Genomic DNA, 13,889 nt, shown 5'->3' on the forward strand with positions numbered 1-13,889 from the left:
CTTCCTTTACAAAGTCCAATCCTCTCTCTATTTTGTCTTGCTTGTGTATATATGTACATCCCCTCAAATAAATAGCACTGTATAATTAATATTAGACAACTTCTGACCCATTGATCATCCTTTGAGAGAAAGGTACTTCATTCTGATGTGAGCAGTACGAACACTAAATTTTAGGCTGATCGTGGTTTTTTTTTAACCCCAGTTCTTGACAGTCCCAAGATAGTCTAGAAGAGTATATATCGTAAATTAAAAATAATTGTAATGGCAAACAAGCTTCAATAATAATAGGACAATATTTACTTATCTAAACAGATGGACCAAACAGTGGGAGCCAACGTGACTTCTAACTTCCTTCTGGCTTTCCCATTGACTTTGCTTGCAGGGAGCATTGGAAATCATGATCTAGTGGCCATAGAAATGCTGCATCAGTCTCAACTTTGCAAATAAAACTGGTGTGAACTGTATGGAAATTTCAACTCCACAGAAGTAATGGGTCCCTGATGTTTTACACATTCTTTAAGATTTTCGGTCATTCAAAAAAGTATAATATACTGTTTGCACTAGCTTTATTGACTTTAGTAGTAGTATATGTAGTAGTATATAGATAGATTGGCTAAATGTCAGGATCTCATCCATATTGGAATGTGATAATAATTCAGAAGCCATAGTAAATTTTACATAACTATCTTTTAAAAATAGCCATAGAATATAATATTTATCAAATAGATGGCCAGTGCATCTCAAGAATCCAGATACTTTTTTTTAGGTTTTAGACCAGATTGTCTTTTTCCAAGTCAGGAATTTTCTTGGTTTTTAGTCATTGCCTTCCATGTATGGTTTGTTTTTTTCATTGCAGATGTCTATTCATTCAAACAAATCAGTGTCAATAATAGTAATTTTAAATATTTTGATTTCATTGGATACATTTTGACTGTAATATAGAAATTAGATTTTTCTTGAGTCTACCATAGGTGGATTATCTGTCTGATTTTTTTCTGCCTCAGTAAACTAGGAATACATCTTGCATATAAATAACAATTCACTAGATGTTCCTATAATCTAAGAAAGTCAATGGCCAAGATGTCAGTGCAGCTTAATTAGGATTCTATTCATGACAATAGCAAAGTTCAGAAGAAAATAATAGCATTTTGAAACATGGCAGCTTTGTCAGCATTTCCATAGACTTGATGGGCACAATTCCAACACATATATTTCTGCTGCTACTGCTACTGCTACTATTACTAGTAGTAGAACAGATAATATTTGTGCATTGTTCTTCCTTAGCAGTATGCAAAAATACTGGAATGAAACAATTCAGCAGAAACAGTTTGATTAAAAAATCAATAATGAAACGAGACAGTGAAAAACACTTAATGTACAACAAATAAAATTCATTTAAAAGGCCATCTGCAATTCAATGATGCAATCTTGCATATTGGATCCTCATAATCGGCTATATTGAAACTCCGGATCCTTTTTTCCTATTCAAAGTTCTCAAAGAAAAATAGCTGAAGAGAAAGAATAGCTGAAAAAAGACCAGTTGTCATTTTGAACTCCATTGCTGGAATCTGAGGGAATATTGAAAATGGCTCTCTAATGGTTTTTACCAGTTGGAGGGGCTAACCAAGCCTTTTAGACGTTAATCCTGGGAGCAACCTCAACTGAGTTTCTCAAATTCTCCATTTGAAAATGTTCACACATATTCCCCCTCAAGTGTCTTCACATATGTTATTCTGTGCCTCAGCAGATTTTAAGGTTTAAGGCCAGGGTCATAAAAAGGGAGTTAGACAATGTGAGGTAATCAATCAGAATTGAGGCTCCAAACCATTTAGAGCTTTGAAAATCATTACTAACACTCTGAACTCAGATGAAAAATGTATTGCAAGTTGTTGTAAATCCTTTCTCTAAGGAGTTAGGTCTGGAATTTAGCCTAGTGAACCAGCATGATGTGCAATGAACACTTAATTCAGGTATTAAGGAAAAGCGTCCAGGTGTGTAATATCATAGTCATTTTTTTACAAATAGCTTGGCCGGATCTGACAAGCCCCTCTTTGTCTTCTGCCTTAGTTTACAGGGTGTTACCTTCAACTTGCTGACCTATACTTGTTTTCCTATTGATTTTGGAGCTCTGACAGAGAGAATATTCCTGCAGCTTCAGATTTGGTTGTGGTGTTCATCTCTCAGCCCTGCCAATTGACTTTTGGGAAATTGTTCATCCATCAATCCAATTTGGTTGACTAATTTTTCCCATTCTGTTGACATCTCCAGTGGGGAAGCATTCACTGCACATTGTAGTTAGAGCCTAGCGCTCAGATTATTCCCTGACAAAAGTGATTACCTTAGTGAACTGATATTTTAATGAGCCTGCATATTTGAATGAGTCTTCCAATATGAGAAGAGATGGAAGAAACAGCTGAGCCCTCATTTAATCTGTGCCTCAGATAGTCAATCTTACTTAAGAGAACACAGTTTGATCTGAACTTATTTTGACATCAGTAGTTACCTTTTTGCTGTCCGGAGGGAACTGAAGAGAGATAGACAGAGAATAAGGCACATGTGTCCACATGTGTACTTTGATGAGATTTAATAGTGAACTATTTTGTACGTACAACACATTTTCCAGATGCCCCAGGAAAATAATCCAGGGTTTCACCACTCAGGGAAATTCCAAGTAATCACCCAGAAATCAGCAGCAAATAAGAAAAGCAGCAAAAACCCTCAAGACAATCAAGAGTTACTAAATCCCATGGAAGTTAAATGTTGGGTACACCAACAATCTTTCTTCTCTTTCAGAACTATTTATAGGCAGAAGGCAAACAGCCAGGCATGTACAAAGTTATAAATGATATCTGCATTGTTTTTATAATGAAATATATATTAATAATCTTTTCTGCAATGAAACCTGCTTGTTCCCAGATGAAAGTATCTGTTAGAACAGTAGCCACAAGCTCAACTTTAGCCCTGCAATCATTATATGTCATGATTTGAGTTGGAGATGCAAACTGTAAGTAACTGTAAGTGTCCTGGGCATTTATTTTTTTAAAAGAGTCCTGAGCACCAAAATATTCCATTGTTTTGTTTTGTTGTTGTTCTATCATAGGGATATTTTTTTTTGCAGCCCAAGGGTAGTGTTCTGACCAAAGCCTCCTAAGATCATAATTAAGCACACGCTTAGTCCAAACAATCTCTTGAGATAAGCATCCACCTTTCTCTCCTTTGAATTGCTGCCAACAACTAAAGTGCCAAATTAAATCAAACCAACCAAAGTAAAGTCCACACAGAGCTTCAAGATTTAAAATGAACAGAGTGAATGACTTTGCTTCCTGCAAAGGTTTCTCTACCTTTGCACCTCCTATATACATTAGGGGAGGGACAATCTCCTCCAAGCCTTACTCCTGAGTCACCCCTTTTGTCTTAGCTGCTCTTACCTTCTAGCAGCTCTGCGCACATGTGCGCTGGGAACAGGCTCCCCTTGTTTCTCTTCCTTGCTGCTGCCAGAATCTGGAGGCTCCAAAGTCAGCACAAAACTCCCAGATGGTCCTGGCCCCATCTCTGTATCAGATGCAGAACCCTCGTCTGAGTCCTCCCCAGATTCCCGGACTTGTTCCCATTCTTCCCCAGGTAATATTTGGACTATGAATAGAATAACAGGGAAACATTTCAACACAATGTGGCCAGAATACAAACTAAAATAGATTCAGTTTAATTCCAGCATTGCTGAAATTATACTAAATTAATTCAATGCTATCATCCAGTCTGGAGGGTCTGCTGTTGCTATCTATATCTGACTCATGTTGAATTATTGCCATTTTAAAAAGTGTGAGATTTTTTACAATGTAGTTCACTCGTGCTTTCTCTGACCCTGCCCATTTATCCTGACTTGGGACCATATGGTTGGGTTAAGTTCAATGCACTTAATATGACTATGCCATTATATTTAATTAGTTTCCCTGCATTAAAAATTACAGATTTTTAATTGACAACCTTTGAAAAAGTTCTGGATATCTCACCAAAGGTGAGACTGCATATAATTTTAATGACTTTAGTTGTATCACTCTTCTCGAACAAGTCCAGAATCCAGAATGGAGGTGGTATTCAGCAAGTTCTGACCAGTTCTGGAGAACTGGTAGCGGAAATTTTGGGTAGTTCAGAGAACCAGCAAATACCACCTCTGACTGGCCCTGCTCCCATCTATTCTCTGCCTCCCGAGTCTTAGCTGATCGGCTGGGTCTTCTTTTGTTGCCCGGCACAGGAGAACGGAGTTGGAAAGTAGGAGTTAGTGGGCTGGGGAGGGAATGGGATTTTGCAGTAACCTTTCACTTGAGTGGGGAGGGAATGGAGATTTTACAGTATCCTTCCCCTACCACGACCACCAAGCCATGCCGTGCCCACCAAGTCATGTCCACAAAACTGGTAGTAAAATTTTTTGAATCCCACCACTGATCCAGAGGTTGAAAAGAATGGAATGGTACGGCAGAAATGTTGAATAGACAAGTTAATGATGTGCTTTACCACTTTAATGATTCACAAGGTTATCTATAGCAAGGTCCTGTAAGACTCAGGGTACCATTGCTGATCAGAGATCTGAGTTCATGTCAAACAATGATTCTTTCCAGGAGCTACAGGTAAGAGCCATGATGGTGTAGTGGTTGGAATGCAGTACTGGCAGGCTACTTCTGCTGACTGCTGGCTGCCAGCAGTTTGGCAGTTTGATTCTCACTGGCTCCAGATTGACTTAGCTTTCCAGACAGGTGGAGAGGTGTAGCCATATCATATACAAAATAGTGCTTCCCATTCTGGATTTGATATTAGAAAGATGTGAGCCAGGAAAGGGTAACAACTGAGGAATGTGCTGTTGTTACCAGCTTCTAAAATCCACCATTGTAAAGGATTCTCTTTCCTTCCGATTACATTAAGATCCAAGAAGCTGTTAGTTTGCTTAATCCTCATATCAATACTTCTGTTTCACTTACACGCTGATGTTTCACCTGGTGGTTCATATACAGGTAGTCCTCAACCTACAATAGTTAATTTAGTGACCATCCAAAGTTACAAGAGCACTGAAAAAGGGGACTTATGCCATTTTTTCAAACTGATGACTGTTGCAGCATCCCCAAGGTCATGTGAGCAAAATTGGCCACTGACTTATACTTACAACCATGGCAGGGTCCAAGGTCATGTGAGCACCTTTTGCCAAGCAAAATCAATGGGAGAAGCCAGGTTCATTTAACAACTGTGTCGCTAACTTATCCACTGCAGTGATTCATTTAACAACTGTGGCAAGAAGGATTGTAAAATGGGGCAAAACTAACTTAACAACAGAAATGTTGGGCTCAATTGTAATGGTAAGTCAAGGACTAACTGTATATTCCTTTTACCTGATCTCAGACTGACCTCTTAACTGTTATCATTACCAGCTGCCCTTAATTAGTTCATTTACTCTGAAAGCATTTGCTTTGAAGCCATATATTATACATTATTCATTAAAAGAACTTAATAAGATTCCAATCCTCAGCCTGTCATGCTGCTGTTTGTATGCATAGTTCGCTCTTAAAAATGAGCCTACTCTTGACTGTATGGTAGCTGTGATTTTAAAACAAAACATATGAAGCAGTGGTGGGATTCAAATATTTTTGCCACCGGTTCGGTGGGCATGGCTTGGTGGGCATGCTTTGTGTGCGTGCACACACTTTACGTGCATGTGAGTGCCAAATGCACACTTTGCACAGGCGCAGAGGCATTCTAACTCACCTCCTGTAAGCCTGCACGATCCTGGTCGCTTCAGCAGCTGCCACGTGGTGCTATTCTGTGCTGCGCCAAGCAGCTGTGCTTCAAATTCAGCGGATAAAGTGAGTATGGGTGCCCAGGTGGGCGGGTGGGCCCAACAGCAGAGCAGTGGAGAGAATCGGCTTGGTCTCTGCTACTCATCGCTGCTACTGGCTCACCAGAACTGGGCCGATCCGGTAGAATAGCACCACTGATATGAAGGTATATTATTGTGGTGCAGAAAGATTGTCAATTCTTCACTTATGTTTTGATTTTTTTTAACCTTAGACATGGCAGATCTTACTTGTACATAATTGAATTTTTTATTGTCATTGGACATATATACACAGTATACATACAATGAAATTCACATAACACCCAGAGACCAGACCCAACATGTACACACACACATGACAATCCCCAAACACCCCAGCCACCCACCAAAATTCCCTGCCTCCTCAAAACACACGAGCATCCACACAAGAGACCAAGTAATACTGTCCAACAGCTCACTGATGGTGTCCTTAAGTTCATTGTTAAGTGCAATTACAGTTCTGGGATTAAAAACTGTTCAGAAAACATGTGGTCCGAGTTTTAATTGTTCTGTATCTTCTGCCAGAAGGCAACAGTTCATAAAGATTGTAAGCAGGATGGGAAGAGTCTCTGAGAATGTTGTGCAACTTCCTCAAACAGCGAGATGCAAAGATATCATCCAGGGCTGGTAGCTGGAGCCCAATGACATTCTGGGCAGTTTTAATGATTCTCTGTAGAGCCTGTTTGTCCGCTACAGAGCTGCTTCCATACCATACAAGAATGCCATATGTCATGACACTCTCAATGGTGCTGCGGTAGTAGGACAGAAGTAGATGCTGAGATAGATTTATCTTGCTGAACATTCTCAGGAAGTACAGCCTCTTCTGTTCAATTGAGCCCAAAATTTCTGTTGCTAAGCAAGACAGTTATTAAGTGAATTTTGCCCCATTTTACGACTTTTCTTGCCACAGTTATTAAGTTAGTAACATGGTTGGTTGCTTATTGACTCTAGCATCCCCATTGACTTGTCAGAAGGTTGCAAAAAGGGATCTTATGACCCCAGGACCCTACAGTTGTCCTAAGTATGGGACCTGGCAGAAGTAGAAATGGCTAGGATCAGTTTTTCTCACTTCTGTCAACCTTACTGCCTCTTCCTACTACTCCTATTCTCCTTTTCTTTCTTGCTTCCCCCTGCCTTTAATTTTTCTCACTGCCCCGTGAAAGGAAAAAGACAGGTCCACTTTGCAAATTTTAAGGGGCGGAGAGGGAGGGGGGTTCAGCTGCAATTCGAAAAGATCCGTTTTGCAATTTGCAATGCTGAAACTCGTGTGTCCAGAAATCTTTATTATCCCTTTGGCATTTTATTTTATTTTCAGCTTAATTGCCTATTGATGTCAAAGCGGATTTTTCCAATTTCTTATTTAAGTCTCTTAGTTGTCAGTATAGGGAAGGAGAGAGAAGGGAAAAAAAGCCAAACCTTTTCACTTTCCTTCGCTGCTTCCGACTCTTCTTTGGTAGCAATGTTATTTTTTTGTAAGTTTAAATTCCAGGGTATCTTAGTTGTTGCTTTCACAATTTAACCCGGTCAGCCAAAACTTTCACTTCTTATCTTCCTCCTGCACATTCTTTTCCGGTCGAGTTCTTGATGCCGCTGCAACCACCTTCGGGAAAGGGAGTAATGGCCAGCTGAGGAGGAGAGATGCAGCTCTCCTCAATCCTGCTGGCGGTCTCCCTAATCTTCACTACCTCTACGGGGTGGCTTAGCCTCGAAACCAGCCAGCTCGGGGCACTCCAGCAGCGAGCCCAGACCAAAACCACGCACGATCGCGGATTTTTGTCTGTCACCGAAGAGACTTCAAACCAGAAGCCTGCTGTGCCATGCGTTTATGAAGTGGTTGTTTCATTTCCCACATCAGAGGTGAAGAAGCTTCTTGGATGAGAAGTGAAACATCTTCAAAGAAAAACCAGAAAGTCTAGTTGCCTGTTGGAAAAAAAAAAAAGCACCTTTGGAACAACCATGACCTGCATGACTGAGAATCTCCATAGACATTCTCCTTCACACATACACATACAATATTTACCTGTAAGGGCTATTATACTATTACCTACAACCAAGGTCACAGCTGTCAGGAAAAATACCTAATTGCCAAACTGACATTTTGAGGCATCATCATAGCTTTCAGTGGGAATTTAGATGCAGGAAGAACAACATTTGGATGGCAGGTAACTTCTCCTTTCCTACCAACTCTTAATTTTTGCAGACCAGCCATCATATGCCCATAGCCATGTACAGAGAATCCTGGGGGATGGAGGGGCTGAGCACTGTACTTTTCCCCTTTCTGCATGGAATGGATAAGGACAAACACTTTGGAATGGAGTTATTTTAAGTAGGAAATCTGACCAGACTGAATAGAGCAGGCTACCAGTCCTGAATAGGCTGCGTGCCTTCTGAAGGACCTAGTTTGCAATTTAGAGATTTATCTGAACAAGTGCTAACTGGGGAGATATAGATTGCAGCAGCGAAGGAATGCTTTTTACCAGCATAGTATGATAGACCATTTGGTATGTCATTGTCACTGCAGGATTATGGGAGTTGAAATTTAAAACTTCTGAAAGGCAGCTGGTTGGGAAAGGCCGCCATAATGAGCTAAAAATCTCCTTGTGCTATTAAGTGAAACATAAGCTGGGATTCCAGAGCCAAGACCAATATATGGCTGTGGCAATGCCAATTGTGTCTCTTCTTTTATGCAACTAAACATAGATGTTTCAAGATCAAAAAGAAAAATGAAACTAAATGAAACTCCTAAATCCAAACTTCCAAATTTCCCCTAAGGGCATCCAAGAAATTAATCAGCACTCCCATAGTGGAAGTATTCAGTTTACTAATAATTACTTGCTACTTAATATCATTTTGAAACCAATCTAATGTTTGCACAGAACTTAGAAAAGGCATGCAGTAAGCAGTAATTTATATCCCAGCATTTGTTTAATAAATGAAGGTACATACCATTTTATTTATCACTTGAAAAGGTATAAATTTATTGACCTCGTTTATGTTTATTTTATCCAGTATAATAATTTCCTAAGGAAAAATCACTATTTATCTCCAAAACTAGAAGCTGAGATTTTAAATGCTCTCACAAGCTAGGACTCCAAAGTACAATGTAATCTAGTCTGTAAACAAGGATCATAAACAACATTGAAAGAATTTCATGGTTTAGTCATGTAATTAAAATTGTAGTTTATCAAAACAATATGCAGTAGATCATTTTCCTGTCGAATCTGATGATATCCCAGGAAGTAAAGTGACCACTGCCAAATTGCCCTTTCAACATCATCTGTATTTGAATAGAAATTCACTTTGTTTCTCAGGTAAACATTTCCAACTTTGATATGGTTATGGAATCAGATGAAGGAACGTTTACACCCACTGGCCTGGCTTTCACGGGCAGCCCCAAGGCTCATTGTATCATGAAGGAAATCATGAAACATCTAAAGCTTCTCAACATTACCAATGTTTTTGAAGGTGGTGGAGGAACAGACATTAATTATTGGATTCATGAAGGAATACCAGGTGAGAGTCTGGAATGAATTTTACTAGGAGGGGCATAATTGTGTTCCCTTTCTTAGGTGATGCCTTTTTGTAGAGATTAATATTGCAGAGCTCTTTCTCTTGAACAACTCTTTAGCAGAAATTAAACATGTGTGAACATATGTCAGGATTAACTACAGAAGCCTGGCTACATAATGTACATTTGAAGGACTTTTTTAAAAAAACCCACACATTTCAGATGATACATGGACAATATGTTTGCAATCTTCTTTTAAGCTTTAGGATTTAACTTAATCTTCCCTTCAGTGATGAAGTAAAAATAACATCCCACATAAAGGACATCCCTTCTAAAGGAGGCAAAAGGGGCAAACCAAAAATAGCAAAGGCTGTCTTGTTTTTTTTCTTCACTTGTTCACATGGTTGCAGATGAGGACAAGCATGTGGGGAAATTTATGGTGTAATCTATCCTAGTTCATTTATAATACTACATAAATGCTTTATCTGGAAATAGCCAGCTATAGGATGAGTGGTGGCAAGCAACATAGAAAAGAGTCATAGAGTACAATAAGCAATCAAATCATACTAAGAAACAGTCAATAAAAATTGTTAGGATACAAGCAACAAGGTTACAATCATACAGTCATAAATGGGAGGAGATGGTTAAAAGGAAGGATGGGACGATTAATAGTAATGTAGACTTAGTAAATAGTTTGACAGTGTTGAGGGAATTAATTGTTTAGCAAAGTGATGGCTTTCAGGGGAAAAACTGTTCTTGTGTCTAGTTGTTCTGGTATGCAGTGCTCTATAGCATCGTTTTGAGGGAAGGAGTTGAAACAGTTTATGTGAGGGATCTGTAAATATTTTCACAGCCCTCTTTTTGACTCTACAGGTCCTCGATTGAAGGCAGGTTGGTAGTCATTGTTTTTTCTGCAGTCCTAATTATCCTCTGAAGTCTGTGTCTGTCCTGTTGGGTTGCAGAACCAAACCAGACATTTATAGAGGTGCAGATGACAGACTCAATAATTCCTCTGTAGAATTATTGTATATGTATATGTAGTGCGGGGCTGGCACTGCAAGGTAGCCTAATTGGATAATTTGGAGAGTAATATATAAAGCTGTTTAGTTTTTCCTTTCGTTTTCTCCTCAGTCAAGGTGCTGCTTCTCTTTGTGCCTCTGATAGTGGCATTCCTCTGTATCCTGCGTCAAGGAAGAGGCCATCCATCCATCCATCCATCCAAAAGAGAATAACAGAGTTGAAAGGGACCTTGGAGGTCTTCTAGTCCAACCCCCTGCTCAGACAGGAAGCCCTATACCATTTCAGACAAATGATTGTTCAATCCCTTCTTAAAATCTTCCAGTGTTGGAGCATTTATAACTTCTGGAGGCAAGTTGTTCCACTGATCGTTTTGTCAGAAATTTCTCCTTAGTTCTAGGTTGCTCCTTTCCTTAATTAGTTTCCATTCATTGCTCCACTTATTCACCATATGAGGATGAGAAAATCTATATTTTTCTCTAGCAGATTGAGATGATAGGTGATCCAACAGGGAGAAGGGCATGCTGAGGTCACACCTTGCTGGCTTTAACTCCAAATAAAAATGTGAGATTTATTATTCAATTGACTGTAAAAGATTGAGACTGGATTACGCTTCTGTTCATCTGCACTGTATGATAAAAAGTGGATTGAATTATTTCCAAATCTTACCAAGTTATAAACAGTATAAAACACGAGCAGAGCTGTTAAGCAATGCATCTATCCATTTTTCCATGAAGAATGAAAAACATTTTTAATGTCCTGATTCTAAGTAGGACTGTATTGCTGTTTGTTAAACAAGATGTCATGAGGTACAAACCGTGCACTGGTTGCCAATGAAGTCTCACATTAAAAGCACAGACTTTAGAAAGTTCTGATTATCACCTCTTATCTACCTGTTTCAAGATCCATAGCACGTTTTTGGGGAGATGACTAATTCCAGTTTTGTCTAGTGCCAGCTTTCCCTCTGCATTGGAAAAAGGCCATTAAATTGTTTAATCTGATAAAAAAAATCATAGTATGCTTTACACAGTATTAGCAATGAAGGCCTTGGGAAAGATAGCCAGATCCCATGATGTTTCTATATCTACAAATATCAGAATCCTGAAAGGAATAGTTTTCCCCCTGATGGTCTAGGGAAGCAAAAGCTGGATTTTGATGAGCAAAATTGAAAAAATATTGATGGCAGCACCCCAAAAAAAGCTAATACTATCCTTGGTTGTATAAACAGAGGCATAGAATCAAAATAATGTGAAGTATTAGTACCTCTTTATAAAGCTTTAGTACAGCCACACGTGGGATATTGCAACCAGTTTTGGTCACCATGTTACAAAAAAGATGCTGAGACTTTGGAAAAAGTACAAAGAAGAGCAACTAAGATGATTAAAGGCCTGGAGAGAAAAACATATAAAGAACGATTGCAGGATTTGGGTCTAGATAAAGTCTAGAGAAAAGAAGATTGGGGGGGGGGGCATGATAGCAGTATTCCAGTATTTGAAAGGCTGCTATAAAGAGGATGGGATCAACTTATTTTCCAAAGCACCAGAGGGCAGGAGGACAAGGAACAACGGATGGAACTAATCAAGGAGAGAAGCAATGTGGAATTAAGAAGAAACTTCCTAACAGTGAGGTCAACTAATCAATGGAACGGCTTGCCTTCAGAAGTTGTAGGTGCCTCATCACTGGAGGTTTTTAAGAAGAGACTGGACAGTCACTTGTCTGAAATGTTACAGTCTCCTGCTTGAGCAAGGTGGTTGGATTAGAAGACCTCCAAGGTGCCTTCCATCTCTATTCTGATTGATGGATCGAACTTTGGGTTGGAGAAGGCTCCTAAGAATACCATGGATAGCCAAGGGGGAAAAAGTGCTACTGTCAGCTACAAATCACCTAAATTTCTTAGTTGAGGCACAAATTATTAAATTATCAAATTACAATATTTTGACCTATTATGCAAAGACCTAGACCTCTGGAGAAGTTTAAAATGCTGGAAAAAATGGAGGGAAAGAGAAGAGGACAAGGTAGTTGGGCTCAATTACAGTTGCGATGGATTATTGTTCTCTGCTGAAAAGCCTGAAGAATAATTATAATTATTAATAATAATAATTGGGAACAAACCATTATGGGGATAAATAGCTATGTGGTCACTAAGAACTGGCATCAACCTGATGCCACATTTATAGTCAGTTTTATAAGGACACAGATAATGGGAATGACCATTTTCCAAAGATTAGCCTTCTCTTGCAATAAATCTGCAAACTGCAGTTCTGAAAGGCAGATTCCACAAAATCCCATGCTGTACAATGAATACCTTTGTCATGAGTCAAGAGCCATCAAAACAATAGCCCACACGCTTCTCTACTGTCAATCATACCAAGATCTGTGAGATAAATTTATTACAGTTCCATTAGTTGAATGCCCAAACCATGATTCTTCTTTTTATCTCAATAGGTTTTTAGTTGATTAGAATGCATCACACTTGTGTCAGAAGCACTGAGGTGCTTTCTGGGCTGATAGAATGAGCTGGTGACAACAGTGTTGCCCAGGGGATGCCCAGTTCAGAGCTTCTTTCATGTCCCTGTTAAGTACTCCCCAAAGTAGTACCTCTACTCACATTTGCATGCTTTCGAACTGCTGGATCAGCAGGAGCTGGAGTGAATGAGGGAGCTCATACTGTCACACAGTAGAAATGGGGTTTCAAACATGGCCTTGCTGATTGTCAACCCAGCATTCTAACCATGTGAGCCACTGTGCTCCTCACTGATCAGAATGATGCACACCCCTATAATTTCACCAGGTTTTGTTTAATAGCCAGCAAGATTCAACAGAGACTTTATTAGAAACAATTCAACTTAATTAAACTTCTTCCAAGTTTAGTAATAACAATTACTGTTAACCTTCTTTCTTAACTGTTCCTAGCTTTATTTATGAAGGTCTTAAACGAAGCTTAGCTTTAGTAGTCTCAATGTTCAAAAACGATTTACCTAAACTACAAAAGTTTCACTTGTGCTGACAGTGTTCGATTTATTTTTTATTGCATTTTGTTTTATTTATTTCATTTTATCTTATGCTTTATATTAAATAAGGCTGATCAATGAGTGTTTTGAGCTTCAACAATTGTGACAATTTTTTTTACCTAGGTGAGACCTAAAAAGAATTATTGCAGGCAGCACACCCGTAGTGTATTCTGTGATTGTTCAATCATTTCACATATTGTTTTGCAGCTTTTCCTTCAGTTCTTGCAATCCATGGTGCCATCCTGATGGCATACTTAAATCTTTTCTCCTCTCCACTAACAGCAGCCATCTGGAATTACTTTCCAATAAAAATCAAATAATGAAAAGTTATTATGAAAAGTTGGTGCCATGGAAAGATTTGTTTTGACTATGTCAGGTGTGCTACAGCTGAAAAGGTGTCACTCATAAGCTGAAAGGGAAATAACTAGTTGAATTACTCGAAAAGTGAAAATATTGTATATATTCACAAATCATAACAAGAAGATGTAAAACT

General features: G+C 39.0%; 1 protein-coding gene across 4 annotated transcripts in view; it reads left to right on the top strand.

The window, feature by feature from the left end:
- CPQ (carboxypeptidase Q) overlaps positions 1-13,889 on the top strand; it is a 158,364-nt gene that overhangs the window by 117,356 nt on the left and 27,119 nt on the right. For all 4 annotated transcript variants that reach the window (XR_015743265.1, XM_087931546.1, XM_087931547.1 and 1 more), the window contains exon 7: positions 9,172-9,373. Coding sequence is in view for 3 of the 4 variants with exons in the window: in XM_087931546.1 (XP_087787672.1) it covers positions 9,172-9,373 (202 nt within the window). In the remaining variant the exon portion in view is untranslated. The remainder of the gene's footprint in view (positions 1-9,171; positions 9,374-13,889) is intronic.

The sequence above is a fragment of the Pseudonaja textilis genome, chromosome 3 (genome assembly GCF_049901715.1).
Source record: "Pseudonaja textilis isolate UNSWEBS1 chromosome 3, rPseTex1.2, whole genome shotgun sequence".
In the NCBI taxonomy this organism is placed as follows: domain Eukaryota; kingdom Metazoa; phylum Chordata; class Lepidosauria; order Squamata; family Elapidae; genus Pseudonaja; species Pseudonaja textilis.